Raw genomic sequence first — 14,743 nt, 5'->3', positions numbered from 1 at the left:
GGGGTGGGGTGGGTGGACATGCATATGAGCAAGTATGTATGGAGGCCAGGGGTCCACCTCAGATGTTGTCCTCAGGTGCCACCCACCTTGTGTTTTGAGATGGTCTCACACTGACCTGGAGCTTCCCAAGTATTCAAGGCTAGCTGACCATCAGGCACCAAGGGTCCACCTGGCGCTTCTTCCTCAGCGCTGGGACTGTAACTGGTCACCAGGTCACCCAGCTTTTTTTACACATGGTTCTGGGGATTGAAATCTGGTCTGCGTGCTATTGCAGCAAGTGCTTTACCCATGGAACCATCTCGCCAGCCCAAATATGCCCCGTTCTTAAAAATAACCCTCCTGGCTGGGCTATGGTGTGATGAGTTCAAGGCCAAACTCAATCAGTGAGATTTTTGTCTCAAAAAAAATAAAGTAGGGAGCTGAAGAGACGGCTCAGCCTTCAGAATACATGCTGCTCTTCTCCAAGACTCAAGTTTGATTTCCCGGCACCCACACCAGGGAGCTCACAATCACTTGTAACTCCAGCTCCAGAGGATCCCACACCCCTAAGCTCTTCCAACATTTACACACACATACACACACACACACACACACTTAAAATAAAATAAAATTAAAAGTGTTAGTTATCATGCAGCACTGTTTACCCTGCAAGAAAAGTCACAAAGCACAACAAAACCCACTATAAGAGTTTATTAGGAGAAGGGATGGACAGAAAAGAATGTGCTTAGGCCTACTGAAAGACTGGTACAGGAAGACAGGGGAGAATACATGAGATCCACCTTTTATGGACTCTCCCCTCCACGCATGCGCATATGGACTTACATAGCTACACCATGCATGCACATAGATTTCACCATCACATTGTGCACAGTTATGTGACCACGCAGCGCACGGTTTCCGTAGGCTGTAAGGTCCCCGGAAATGACTAAGTGTCTTAACCAGCACATGCTTGGTCATGGGGGCGTGGCTAGAAAGCCTATCAAAAAGTGTCCCCTGATTCACCTGGTGGCTAATTTGCTTCCATCTCTCCCTCCCTTCTGAGACACGCTCTAAAAACAATGGCTTGCACTTCCCTCTTACACTTCAATCCACTCTTTCTGCCACGGCCACCAGCTGCCGCTGTTCCTCAAATCTAAGCCACGCCTTTCTCTTCTGTCCTGCACATCCTCATTGCCTTCCCCTGCACATCATTGGTTTATTCTCCATGCACCTTGCTATGGCTTCAAGTCCCTCCTTCTGCTAAATGACTATGATTTTTCAAAATAGAAGGTTACACAGTAAAATATAAGAAGGAAATGAAATGTGCTAAATATGTGTGTTTAGGCAAACACACACATAGCCATGTGTCTCTACAATATTCGCTTTTACATTCACAGCATAGTCATTCTTGGGAAGTTTAACTGCTACAAGCCACAGGAATATATCATAAGAACTTAGCTGGTTATGGCAAAGTCACTACCTGGAGGGATCAAGGATTTCCTCCAGAGGAAGCCAAATTCCAAGGAGCATTTGGTGTTATTTGGCTTGTTATATATCAGCTGTTTTCTGTTATGAAAATCATGTGTGCCTTCATTTTTTCCCAATTAATTTTTTTCCTTAGAAGGGCTAACAGTGTGGACTGATCACTCTTTGGACATACACGTTCAAGGTATTTAGAGAACAGCCTCAGGAAAGGCTTCCTTTCCCCCAGCCCATCCATTTATCCCCTTTCAGCAGGTATCTTCCTTAGCCACTTTCAAGGACTAGCAGAAATAACAGTCCAGACCACCACATGCTAGTCGCCTGATTTAAGGTAAATTCCACAAGGAGACACCACCTAGGTCAGATGGGTGTTAAGTAACAGCTTTGTACAATTTAGCTAGGACCCTCCTTTTGTTATAGCCTTACTAACTTGATTGACCGCTAACTCCTTACCTAACCACTTCTAGGAATATTTAGATAACCTTCTGCGCGGCCAGCCATGCATAGCCAGAACCCCAGTTCAAGCCTCCCTGTAATTGCCATCAACTTTCTCTTTTTCCAGATCTTACCTCTAGTTCCAGATCTCCCTTTAACTATCACCAGGGGCATCTAGCTGTACACAGGTTGCCTAGCGACCGAGCACACTTTCACTCACCCTGCAGAAAAACAGCAGATAGCTTGGGCAGATAAGGGTCAAAGGGATAAAAAGGCAGTTTTATTTTCAGAGAATTAAGATAGAACTTAGAGCTATGAGAAGACAGAGAGGAAGAGAGGAGTAAAGAACTTGAGGACGGAGAACTGAGAGGGATAAGGAGGATTTACCAGAAGGAACGTGCGGACGAGATGGAAGATGAGGAAGAGCCAGATGGGGAAGTACTAGCTGGGTAAGAATGGGATGAGAAGGACCTAGATGAGGAAGAATTAAGAAGAGAGAATTAAGATAGAACTTAAGAGGGAACAGTAGATAAAGGTAGAAAGAAATTGGACAAGAAAGGAGCTAGGCACAAGAACAGAACTGAAGCTGTGTAGATAGGATGTTATCCCAGAGAGATAAAAGCAAGTGGACTAAGAGCTTGGTGTGCTGAGATTCTATTCCCTGAAAATAGTCCTCGCCGTTAGTAGTTCTCTCTCCTGAGCCCCTGGGAAGTATAATATTAAGGCTGGTTCCTCTAATATTATACAAGATTCAATGTTGATGAACACTGAGTCGTAGCCAAGTTTCCACAAGTGACTCCATCATGGCTCAAGGCTGCCCTTATCTGCTCTCTCTCTGCCCCAGTTCTGCTGTCTTTCTGGGCCTCTAGCCTTTCTTAGACCTGCACAGCTCCCTAGATTGATTCAGGCCCTTCAGAAACAACATAGATTATCCTGAGTCCACAGACACTGTTTACCATCAGGTTTGCACAGCCCCGCCCCATCACTCACTACCCAGGATGCATCCCTCCCTTTCCAGCCACGCTCCTCCTTTCTTGTGTGAGCTCTTTGTAGCGTGCTGTGCTGGTGGTCATGCTTTTCTACCCATCGAGGCAGGAGCAATTATTCCCTGATTGATGTCTAAGTTAAAAGGAGGAGTCGCCATTCTTTAAAGTCCCCCTGCCGCCACCTCTCACCCAGCTTCCCTCTGGTCCATTTGCTTCCCTTCAGATCCATCCCCTGGGTCATAGCAGGCTCAGATTTACCTTCGTGTCACATGGTCCGCTGATCAGCTCTGCAGGCCTGACTTGGAACTGTGTGATATTTCCTTTTGCATAGTGCATGGCTATCTGTCTCTCCTGCCAGTTCGTTTGTAGAAGGTATTAATGCTCGGCCCTAAGAGACCCTGGGTAGGATTACAGAGACCGCCGTACAGCGGGGAGTGAGGAGCCCAGGGTGGCTATTTGTAATGCGATCTATCATCCGTTAATTTTGAAAAGCAACAGCAATGTATCCTTTTGGCAGGCATGTTGCAAGCATCCACAGCATTTTCTGCAGTCGGTACTCAAAATAGAAAAATATATCCTTACTGTAGGCAGTGAGAAAATGCTAAGGGAGTTCTTCGGTAAATGAACTTCTTGCTAATCACGTGGGTTCTGTTTCACCCTCTTGGGGGCCTGTGGCCAAATACTCACAGGAAATGGTGGCTTGCACCTTGGGCATCCCGAAGAATAGAATCAACTGCCATGTGAAGAGGGTCGGTGGAGCCTTCGGAGGGAAAGCAAGCAAGCCCGGGCTCCTGGCGGCCGTGGCGGCTGTGGCTGTGCACAAGTGAGTGGATCTGCCAGCCTCTGTGTCTCCTTCGTGTCCCAGTTCTTACCTCTCTGGTCCCAACAATTTCAAGAGCTTTCTTAGAGATACTCTCAATTCATGCCAAGGGAGGGCAGGCCCATTCAGCCTCACTACAGGGGGGGGGGTCACTGCATTGGGAACAAGTTGACTCTCCTGTCTTCTGGGGGTGGGCTCTGTCTCACACTCCTGCTGGGTTTTCAGCTCAACCACCAAGGAAATGAGAGTAAGTGAAACAGACATTTTCATTGGTCTACAGTATTCACTGAGACATAGGCAAAAGCCCAGAGAGATGGAAGGTAGGATGGAGGGGATGTTATCCATGTGGGTGTTTCACTGCTCCTTACGGAAGAAGACACCTGGTAGCACATTAAAATTTTAGTGTGTTTAGAAGGACAAAAAACAGCTGACATCTGTGCTTCTTGGAAGAGCTATGTGGCTGGGGACTGCGGCAGGAGACTTGCTTTTCACTGAACCGTCTCTTGAATTTTTTAAACTATCCTATGTGCATGGATAACCTATTAAAAATAAATATTATAGTTACTACTGAGGCACATGGCTAACAAAGAGTTCTGATATAATGATGGAAGGGCCAGACCACAAATCCTGTATCTCTGAGGAAGACCTGATATGCTCTCAGATAACTTAGAATCTAGGGAGAGTACCCAGAGTTCCCAAGCCAACACACACACACACACACACACACACACACACACACACACACACACATATGTACACTCACACATTCTCTCTCTCACCACTATGTCCTACAAAAGGACACAATCACGAAGATACGAACCATATGCTCAATGTAGTAATCCTAACCATACTTAAGCAGACTCTGCTGCTAAGAGCTTCAGAAGTGGGGTATTCTTCAGTGAACTGTTGAAGGAAGAAGAGGCTGTGTTGATCTGATGGAGGCATGCCATCAGAGGTCTATGCCACTTTACTATTGTTGCTATTTTACCATTGTGTGTGCACGAGGTAAATACGGGCCAGGCACACTGCGGCACACATGTGTAGCACTGAGAGAACTGCCTCACAGACTCTGTTCCTTCCTTCCATCTTCATGTGGATTCAAGGATCAAACCCAGGTTGCCAAACTTGCATGCAAGCCCCTTTTCTCACTGAGCCATCTTGCCAGCCCATCCATGATGTCTCCTTAGAAGGTGGCATCTAATGCTCGCCTGGAGGGGTCCTGAGGCATGGACTGAAGTTGGAAATGTCCAGAGAAAACTCTGGAATTCTAAGTGCAATCATCTGGATATAACAAAATAAGGCTTAGCCATAGGAACACTCACGAAAACAGAATTAAAACCTAGAAACTTTGTAGGAGAAGAAATAAATGAACATGAATTGGTATTTGAATAAAGAATGCAAGGAATTAAAACATATAATTAGACTTGCATAGTATCTAGACCAGAGGTTCTCATCCTGTAGGTCACAACTCTTTCTTAGGGGTCACATATCAGATATCCTGCATATTAGATATTTACATGACGATTCATAACAGTACAAAATTACAGTTATGAAGTAGCAACAAAAATAGTTTTATGGTATGGAAAGTAATTGTATATCACCACAGCATGAGGAACTGTTAAAGGGTCTCCTCATTAGGAAGGTTGAGAGCCACTGAACTGGACAGTGGCATCATATAAGTGGAGTGTGGCTACAACAGGAAATAATAAAAGATTCACCAAAGTCTCCATCTTCAGAGGGTTTTAAGCTTCCCAAATTACTCTGGGGGGGGGAATCTAATTCATGGCTGTTGACCTTTTCTAAAAATTTAGTCAGGTCCACAGCAGCCACAGGCAGGCCCGACGGTGAATAGAGGTCCTGGAAAGGAACTTCCATCGCCCACAGGCCCCTTCCCAGCCTCCCCATCCATCAGGAAGCAGCAGGAAACTCATGGCGTCCTCTCTCCTAGGAGAGGCTGCATCCTGGCTCTGTCCTTTCATAGACAGAACAAGAGCTGCTGCTGACATTCTGCAAACCTGAACTCAAATCTCCAATCTGTTAGAACTGTTTCTCTCACATCTGTTTCTCTCTAGGACTGGCTGCCCAATCCGTTTTATTCTAGAGCGTGGGGATGACATGTTGATAACCGGGGGACGTCACCCACTGCTAGGGAAGTACAAGGTGAGTGGGTAGCACAGTCACTGTACACATGCCGCTTCGGAGGCCTGTGGCTTGCAGCTCCAGATCTTCAGTGTGAGCGCTCTGTGAAGTGAGAGATCCCACAGAACCACCGCACCGAGGCTTTGAACGACCTTTTGTTTAAAGTCGGGGACTCTTTTCTTTTCCTTTTTTTTTTTTTTTTTTTGGTTTTTTGAGACAGGGTTTCTCTATATAGTTTTGGTGCTTGTTCTAGATCTTGCTCTATAGCCCAGGCTGGCCTCGAACTCACAGAGATCTGCCTGGCTCTGCCTCCCGAGTGCTGGGATTAAAGGCGTGCGCCACCACCACCCGGCTGAAGTCGGGGATGCTTCCTGAAGGATTCCAGATCCTCTTACTAACAGAGCACCGGGCAAAGCAGGGTGTCTTGGGCCTGCTAATCGCTTAGGCAAACAACTCTAGATAAGAGGTTTTGATAGGCACGAATTGCTTGCCCAAGGTGAAAGTTGCATAACTATGAGAAGGCTCTGCTAGGCATCGGGCAATCAGTTCTCCAGAAGCTGGCTCACCCTGCTGCGTTCACTAAGCCCCAAATTCATCTTGGAATGACCCCTTTTCTTGGACAGAACCTAGCAAAACAGAACACCTTCTCACCCCAGCCTCGGCATTGCCGGTGTGACCCTTGAGTGGCTCCACATAAAAGGAGAGGAGATGCTAGGACAGAGGCTGGGGACAAGGACACAAGTGAGCAGGAACTGGCATTTTTGGCTCCCACCGTGCCTGGGACCTCTGGAATACAGATGTTTCAGGATCTGACACTTCTCTCAATTGGACTCATCCTGTACATTCATGAGTCTAGTTCAAAATACTTCCTCCTTGCTGGAAGAGAGTTTTCTAACAACCTCAACCTGGTCAGAAAATACCGCTAAGAAACAACAAAGCTGGCCTCCCCTGGCTCCAACTGTAGACCCCGGAGACTTCAGCCCATGGGAGACTTGTGAACTCGAGCAGAAAGCGTGAGTGGCCCCTCACGCCACCATGGGTCAGAAGCAGAACCTTGCTCAGGAGGACCTTCCCTGGGAGACTTCAGCAGCTGAACCCCCAAAACCCATAGTTCATTCTCCCCGACTGTTTCTATGGAGTGCTTCCTGTGTGCCAGGTGCCACCCTGTCCGTCCCTCCTGAGTACCTGGTGCATACTTCTAACCTTGGACATCTCCTTCTGAATCACATGGCCAGTGATGGGCCTGTCTCCATACCAGGCCACTGGCTTCTTGTGCAGGAGGCCGGTCCTATCTTTACATGTCTGTTTTCTTAGTATCAACCATATAAACAAAAATACGAAGTGTGTGATAGCTACAACACTCTGTAAAGGAATTGGAGGTCAGTCAGACAAGCAAGCCTGTTTTCCCTGGAGCAGCCATCCATTCAACAGATAAATACCCCGTTCCATAGGACCTACAGAGGAATCAGTTGATCCAGCCAAGATGGGGTGGGAGAGGACCCTGATAACTCAGTCCACTGGAATGTTCCTTTTTAGTTCCCAACCTTCTCCTTCTAGCCAAGTATATTGTAAACTATTGCCAAAATAGACAGAATTCCTATTACACTGCAATAAAAGCTGTTTGCTTTGTGTGGAAAAAAAAATAACGGCAGAAACTCGGTATGTGTGGACTGGAGACAAAAAGAGCTGAGATGTAAGGAGGACTGTTCTGAGGAGACAGGGAGCACTCCAAGGAGGGAAGGCTGTATGCATAGGGTGGGTACCTAAGGCAAATCGCAGTGTGTCTGTCCAGTCAGAATCCCTGCCCCTTCCAGCCTCTTGCAGCCTCCATGGACATTGAATTCCCCTCTCCCTCAGCTGCTGTGACCACCTCAGGCCCAGCAGGAACGCTGGCTGCCTCCCATCTTCAGCCTCACAAATGCCTGATTAGGTAACCCAGATCCAGCCTAGCTAGGATGCTGTTATTACTCAGATTACTGAAAAAAACTATGCAAGAAGCGAGAAGAACCACTCAATGTTCTGGGGGAAGATGCCTGCGGAAAGTGATGGGGACGGAGCAGAGTGCCCCCCCCCACCTTAGGTTTCTGAGACAGTCTTACTCTGTGCTTCTGGACAGCTTGAACACTGGGGCTGCAAGTGTGAAGCCCCTGTGGGTCAGGTCCGCTGGGATCAGAGTATGGCTATGAGACCAGCCGCGGGAATGTCACCTGGGAATTAGCTAGAAACAGATTCTCAGGCCCAAGTCTACTCAGTCAAACACTCTGAGGTGGGACTCAAGCCTTCCAGATGGTGGTGACGGACTTGAAGTCTTGGAGTGGATGATGGCTTCTTCCCTGTTACCATGCCTTAGGGTACTGTGGTATCCCAAAGCAAATGGGTAGGCCAAAGCAAATAGCCGACGCTTGAGTTTGAACCTAGACCCGTCCACTCCCCAGCCCACACTCTTAGCAGTCACAGAACTTCCACTTGCTCTGTTCAAGTGCTCAGGAAATAGTATTTATACCACAAAACTCACAGGGGCAAATGTTGGACTCTTCACAGATTGGCTTCATGAACGATGGGACAATCAAGGCCGCAGACATCCAATTTTACATCAATGGCGGCTGCACACCAGATGATTCTGAGCTGGTAGGTAGCTTTGCGCCTTTCCTGGGACTCACTTGGTAGCCCAGGCTGGCCTCGAACTCACAGAGATCCACCTGCCTCTGCCTCCCGAGTGCTGGGATTAAAGGCGTGCGCCACCACCACCCAGCTAAGCCAGGTGTCTTTGAAGGTTAGTGTAGATGGTCTTTTGTGCCCACTGACCTGCACCTCCTTGGCCCTTACTGTAAATTGTAAGGATGACTCAGGATTGCGTTCAGATCTCCACCACCTGCTGATGAGTCAGGGAATGGTAAGATGCTCTGACTCTGAGGTACCCTGTCCAGGAGAGTGCCCAAGGCTCTCTTTCCACTCACTGTGCTCTAGGGCCTGGGTGTGACCCTTTGACGAATATCTTAAATTGATCTTCAGAACTTCCCCAGAAGAGAACTGAGTCTTCTAGTCCTCTCCTCCTTCCAGTACCCTCCTCTGGGCAGGGCTGAGGGGCTGTCAGGGGAGACCGTGCTAACACATGGAGAACAGGGCTGTGGGTTTGTCTCAGGCAAATCTCCTGTTTATGCCAAGGAAAACTTCCCTACACCACCCCGTCTCCTCCCTTCTGCTTAGAGTTGAGGCCCTACCTAGGCTCCCGTCCAAACCCAGCAGCTTCTGCAGTGTCTCAGGATCCAAAACTCACATGACATGTCTTCCCAGGCCTGTCACAACCTAATCCCTTAACCATAGATATGAGGACACCACTGGCCTAATTGGCCTTTTCCTCCTTTCTAGATCTTTCCATCAATTCTGAAGGCACGTCCAGCAGTTTTGTAAAGTAGGACCCCAGAAGTGTGTTGAAACTGGGGGGGTAGCATCTCTTCCTCCTCCTTTGGAGAGGAAAAATAATAAGTAAATAAAACCTCTTACTACTTAAGAATTAAAAACAAGCAATGAAATCGTAAAATGAAGTACATGGCCATAGGTGTTGATGGTCAGGGAATGAGGGTGAAATTCCTTTCTGGCTATACCAAGAATAGAGTCAAGAAACAGCCCTCAGAAAGGCTTGTCCTCATCCTCCGGGCAGGGAGTCTAATGTACTTAGACTTTTACCTTGGGACTCTTTTCAGGTGATAGAATACTCTTTGCTCAAACTGGAAAATGCTTATAAGATCCCCAACCTCAGGGTCCGAGGTCGAGTCTGCAAGACCAACTTGCCATCCAATACAGCCTTCCGGGGATTCGGCTTTCCCCAGGGGGCATTTGTAACAGAAACCTGGGTGTCAGCAGTGGCAGCCAAATGCAGCCTGCCACCAGAGAAGGTAAGAGGAACTGACAGTTGTTTCAAAGTCTTTAAATAGTTAAACACTCTGTTTTTCAATCCTCGGCACTGTAATGTTTCTTAATCGCTTCATTTGATGCTCTGCCACCTCTGGAATATTCTATGGCTCGTCTCTGTTAGGGCTCACTTTCTGAAGATGAAATTTGTGAAATTTGGCATTTCCATCCACCAGGTTCGTGAGTTAAACATGTACAAAACGGTTGATAGGACAATTCACAAGCAAGAATTTGACCCAGCGAATCTGATAAAGTGCTGGGAGACGTGTATGGAAAAGTCTTCCTACCACGACAGGAAAAGGGCTGTGGAGGAATTTAACCAGCAGAGCTTTTGGAAGAAGAGAGGAATCGCCATCATCCCCATGAAGTTCTCAGTTGGATTCCCAAGGACATTTTATAATCAGGTGACTTTCAGAAATGCTTAAAACCAAAAAAGTATTTTCCAAGTGCATGTAACAAAAGCTCTCTTGATACTAATTCTTAGAACAGCGGTTCTCAACCTTCCTAATGCTGCCGTCCTTTAATACAGTTGCTTGTGGTGTGGCGACCCCCCAACCATAAAACTATTTTCGTTGCTGCTTCATAACTGTAATTCTGCTACTGTTATGAATGGTAATGTAAATAGCTGATATGCAGACTATCTGATATGCGACCCCTCCACAGGGGTCGCGACCCACAGGTTGCCAAGCATTGTCTTAGAAGCTTATGGCACCTGTTTGGCAGGTTGTTTCTTTGGCTCTCATGGCTACAGTATTCATAGTTGAGCAACTACTGATAAGAGATCTGCAGTTCTGACTACTTCCTTAAACCCAATCCGTGACACACCTGTGGTGCTCTTAGGTAAGCTCAAAGCACTATGGCTGGAAGCCATCTGGAGCCTCGGTGCCTGCCCTGCTCTACCTCAGTGATGCTGAACTCTTGCCAAACTCACTGTCAGCAATGCTGGAGTCTGACTCCCCCGGAGGGTTCCTCATTCCAGGCTAGACCTAAGCCCTTCTCTTCCCATCTGACTCTTCTCCAGCCTAGCGCCGGGCATCCGTGACTAGATGGATGGATGCATAGCTCCATGGGTAGATGAACAGTATGCGGGTGGATACATTGTTACATCAATAAGAAAGTGAAAGGGTGTTCATGAGTATTCCGCCATTCTTTATAATCTTCTTGAAACTGAAGTCGCCTGAGTTTAAGAAAAGTGAGCTGGGGTTTTGTGGTCACCCCTACCTAGGCAGAGAGGACTGACTCACTGGATCGTATATGGAAAACCCAAGACTTCTAGCAGTAACCTGTTGTCCTTGTCTGTAGGTTTCTCATAAAGATACATTTCACCCTGGGGGTGTAGAACTAGGCAGAGGCTAACAATGAGTCTTTTCAAATCAATGCCATCCAGCAAAGGCAGAGACCCCAGAAGGCAGAGTCTGTGGAATTTCAGAACAATGTTTTACGAGAACTGAGATTTATAGGATTGCATGAGAAGAACGCTGAGAGCAGCTGAGGGTTCTGTACTTGATATTCATGGGCTCCTTGACGATGAGATGAGACTAGAGATACGCTCAGGCTCTGGGAGTCTTGCTCCCTTCCCATGGGTGGCCCCGGGGAGAGAGCAACCCTGCATTGTGGTGCCTGCAGCTAGGTCACGTGTTTACATCCACTCCTCTGCTGTCTTCGCATTCTGCCAATAAGTGTTTTGAAACAGAGCACCACTGAGCTGCTTCCCTGCACCCCAGTTCATAATGGAGAGCAGCCATTGACCTCAGGGAAGACAATGACTAGTTAGCTATTCAAATCCGTATTACTAGACACTACCCATGTTGTTAACATGCCCATGATTGCTCAGCTCTAATTGGCCCTGTCTCCCAGATAACTTTAGCTGCTCCTCTCAAAACTAAGAGGTTTACCTACCAGGATTCTACTTGCTCAAAATATTATTTGCTCCACAAATTATGCCCACTTTATGAAATCTGTATTTTAATGAGGGTTTCTAGGAATGGTACTTAAATCTCTACATTTCTCTGGTTTACTAACTCAAATTCCACAGGATAAGGAGACTTAAGTATCATTTACCCATAATGCACACTGGCTGCTTAGTATACCTCCTTACAAAAAAAAAGTTATAGTATATTTTGATAATTGACATTTTTCTCAATGAAAACTTTCTATTGATCTGTTTGTAACTATATAAAAAGTATGTGCTTACTACTATCATAAACAAATTTAAAAGTTACCAAAACTTTCAAAAGGAAAAAAAAATCACTTGGAAGCCCACCATATAGAGAAAACCACTATTAATTTTTGTTAGTATATTTTTCTATACTTCTGTGTGTGTCTTACTTAGTCAAGGTGTCTATTGCTGTGAAGAGACACCATGACCACAGCAACTCTTATAAAGAAAAACATTTAATTAGGGTGCCTTACAGTTTCAGAGGTTTAGTCCATTATTATGGTGGGGCATGGTCACATGCAGGCAGACATGGTGCTGGAGAAGGAGCTGAGAGTTCTACATCTTGATCCCAAGGCTGCAGAAGGAGACTATGTCCCATACTGGGTGTAGCTTAAGCATAGGAGACCTCTAAGCCCGCCCCCACAGTGACACACTTCCTCAAACAAGGCCACACCTACTCCAACAAGGTCACACCTCCTAATAGTGCCACTCCCTGTGAGCTTATTACATTCAAACTGCTACATACTACTCCCTGGCCCCCACAAGCCTGTAACAATCTCACAATGCAAAATGCATTTAGTCCAACTTCCAAAGTCCCCATAGTCTATCACAGTCTGAGCAATGTTTCCAAGTCCAAAGTTCCAAGTCTCTTCTGAGATTCACACCATATCTTAACTATAATCTCCTATAAAATCAAAATCAAAAACAGACCACATACTTCCAACGTATAATGGCATAGGATATATATTACTGTTCCAAAATATAGGGAAGGGAGCATAGTGAAGTAATAATGGACCAAAGTAAAACTGAAAACCAGCTGGGCAAACTCCACACTCTGTATCTCCAGGTCTGATGTCAAAATGCCCTTCAGATAGATCTCCAGCTCCTTTCAGCTTTGTTGAATGCCACACACTTCTTTCTCTTGAGCTGGTTCCACTTCCTGTTAGCAGCTCTCCTCAGCAGGTATCCCATGGCCCTGGCATCTCCAACATCTTGGGATCTCCAAGGCAATCAGGCTTCAACTTCATAGCTTCACACAATGACCTCTCTAGGCCACCATTCAAGGACACCCCTGACACATGCCTGGCCTCAACAGCTTTCCTTTTAGTCAGGGAGGCAGTTTCCATAGTTCCTTTCTTCTTATCTTGATTCTAAAACCAGAACCATGTGGCCAAAGCTGCCAAGTTCTGCTGCTTGCTGGGGCTGGAACATGGACCCCTTGTTCAGTTACATCTTTACCAGCTTCCGGTTTTTGATGGTTTCCTTCACTGCCTAAGTGTGGCTGTCCTGGAACTTGCTCTGTAGACGAGGCTGGCCTCAAACTCAGAAATCCACTGGCCTCTGACTCTGGGGTGCTAGGATTAAAGGTGTGTACCACCACACCTGACTTTCAGCTTTCCTTTAATCCCTTTCTCAAGTTGGAAGCTTATCTGGGTAGGACCTTGCCCTGAGGTCACCACTCCCTTTATTCCACTTCTTAATCTGTGTAATCTCCTTGAACACAGGACTTGGTGCCATTCCACTTCCTAGTGTTCCTTGTCTCCTCAAATTACACATTATGCATTTTTTTCTTTGCCCGGCTTGCTCCTTTTCATTATAAATCTTCATTAGTGTTAACATGAATAACCATATGGTGGAGTCAATACTAGGCTGTTTTGAGATTTCCTCTGTCAGTGGAATTAATCCAAATCTCTTCACTTTAGCCTCAGGCAGACTCTTTGGACAAAGGCAAAAAACAGCCACATTCTTTACCAAAATATCACAAGAGTAATCCCTAGGCCGCATATTAATATTCTTCTGTTTTAAAGCCTCCTGAGCCAGACCCACACAGTTCAAATAACCCTCAGCACCACTGTCTTCCATGCTCTTACTAATATGGCCCATTAAGCATTCCACTGCTTTCCTAATCCAGACTCCCAAATTGCTCCAAACAAAAGCATGGTCTGGCCTATCACACTAATACCCCGGTCCCTGGTACCAACTTCTCTAGTTAGGGTGTCTATTGCTATGAAGAAACACCATGACCACAGCAACAGTTATAAAGGAAAACATTTAATTGTAGTGGCTTACAGTTTGAGGTTTAGTCCATTACTATCATGGTGGGACATGGCAGCATGCAGGTAGATATAGTGCTGGATGGAGAAGGAGCTGAGATTTCTATATCTTTGATCTGCAGGCAGCAAAAGGAGTCTCTGTCCACACTGGGTGTAGCTTGAGCATAGGAGACCTGAAAGTGTCCACCCCCACAGTGACACACTTCCTCCAACAAGGCCACACCCCCTAATGGTGCCACTCCCGATGAGCTTATGGGGGCCAATGACATTCAAACTACCACAATGTGTATCTATGTAAATTGGATATAATAGTGATCACTTTACACATGGTGTGCTCAGTTGTAAACAGTTGAAAAGAGCTTTCCATTTTCAGGGAGGTGGGGGATGCTGTCTCCTCTTCATCTCCCCTTTATCTCCAGCCACAACATAACCAATGTTATTAGTTCTGAACACATGTTTCTACTTGGTTCTTCGTGTCCCTCTCCAGGTGCATACAATTGTAAGGAGACATTCACAGAGAGATGCAAGTGTGCTGTGATGTCACATCTTTGAGTGAGAATGTTCTTCTCACTTTCCGCCTTCTTCCTTACCTGGTGATGATCAACTTGAAACTAACAACATTAAGCTAGGTGGGGGTATTGGGAGCATTGGCAGTAAAAGCTTCTCTGCCTCCCCTGAATGGCCATATCCCCTCTGAAGCCACCTCAGTCACCTGTTAGTCACCTGCTCTGAGCCGATAAAGATAAAACCCCGAGTCTGGTCAACTCGGCACACCTTC

At 46.3% G+C, this 14,743-nt stretch overlaps 1 protein-coding gene across 5 annotated transcripts in view; it reads left to right on the top strand.

The window, feature by feature from the left end:
* Nucleotides 1-14,743, top strand: part of LOC102906998 (aldehyde oxidase 3) — a 91,863-nt gene that overhangs the window by 48,500 nt on the left and 28,620 nt on the right. For all 5 annotated transcript variants that reach the window (XM_076550497.1, XM_076550499.1, XM_076550500.1 and 2 more), the window contains 5 exons: nucleotides 3,572-3,705; nucleotides 5,775-5,862; nucleotides 8,383-8,469; nucleotides 9,546-9,737; nucleotides 9,930-10,157. In XM_076550497.1, coding sequence (XP_076406612.1) covers nucleotides 3,572-3,705; nucleotides 5,775-5,862; nucleotides 8,383-8,469; nucleotides 9,546-9,737; nucleotides 9,930-10,157 — 729 coding nt within the window. The remainder of the gene's footprint in view (nucleotides 1-3,571; nucleotides 3,706-5,774; nucleotides 5,863-8,382; nucleotides 8,470-9,545; nucleotides 9,738-9,929; nucleotides 10,158-14,743) is intronic.

Source organism: Peromyscus maniculatus, chromosome 13, assembly GCF_049852395.1.
Source record: "Peromyscus maniculatus bairdii isolate BWxNUB_F1_BW_parent chromosome 13, HU_Pman_BW_mat_3.1, whole genome shotgun sequence".
Classification (NCBI taxonomy): domain Eukaryota; kingdom Metazoa; phylum Chordata; class Mammalia; order Rodentia; family Cricetidae; genus Peromyscus; species Peromyscus maniculatus.
Note: the sequence above shows the minus strand (reverse complement) of the source record. Positions and strands in the feature narration are given on the sequence as shown.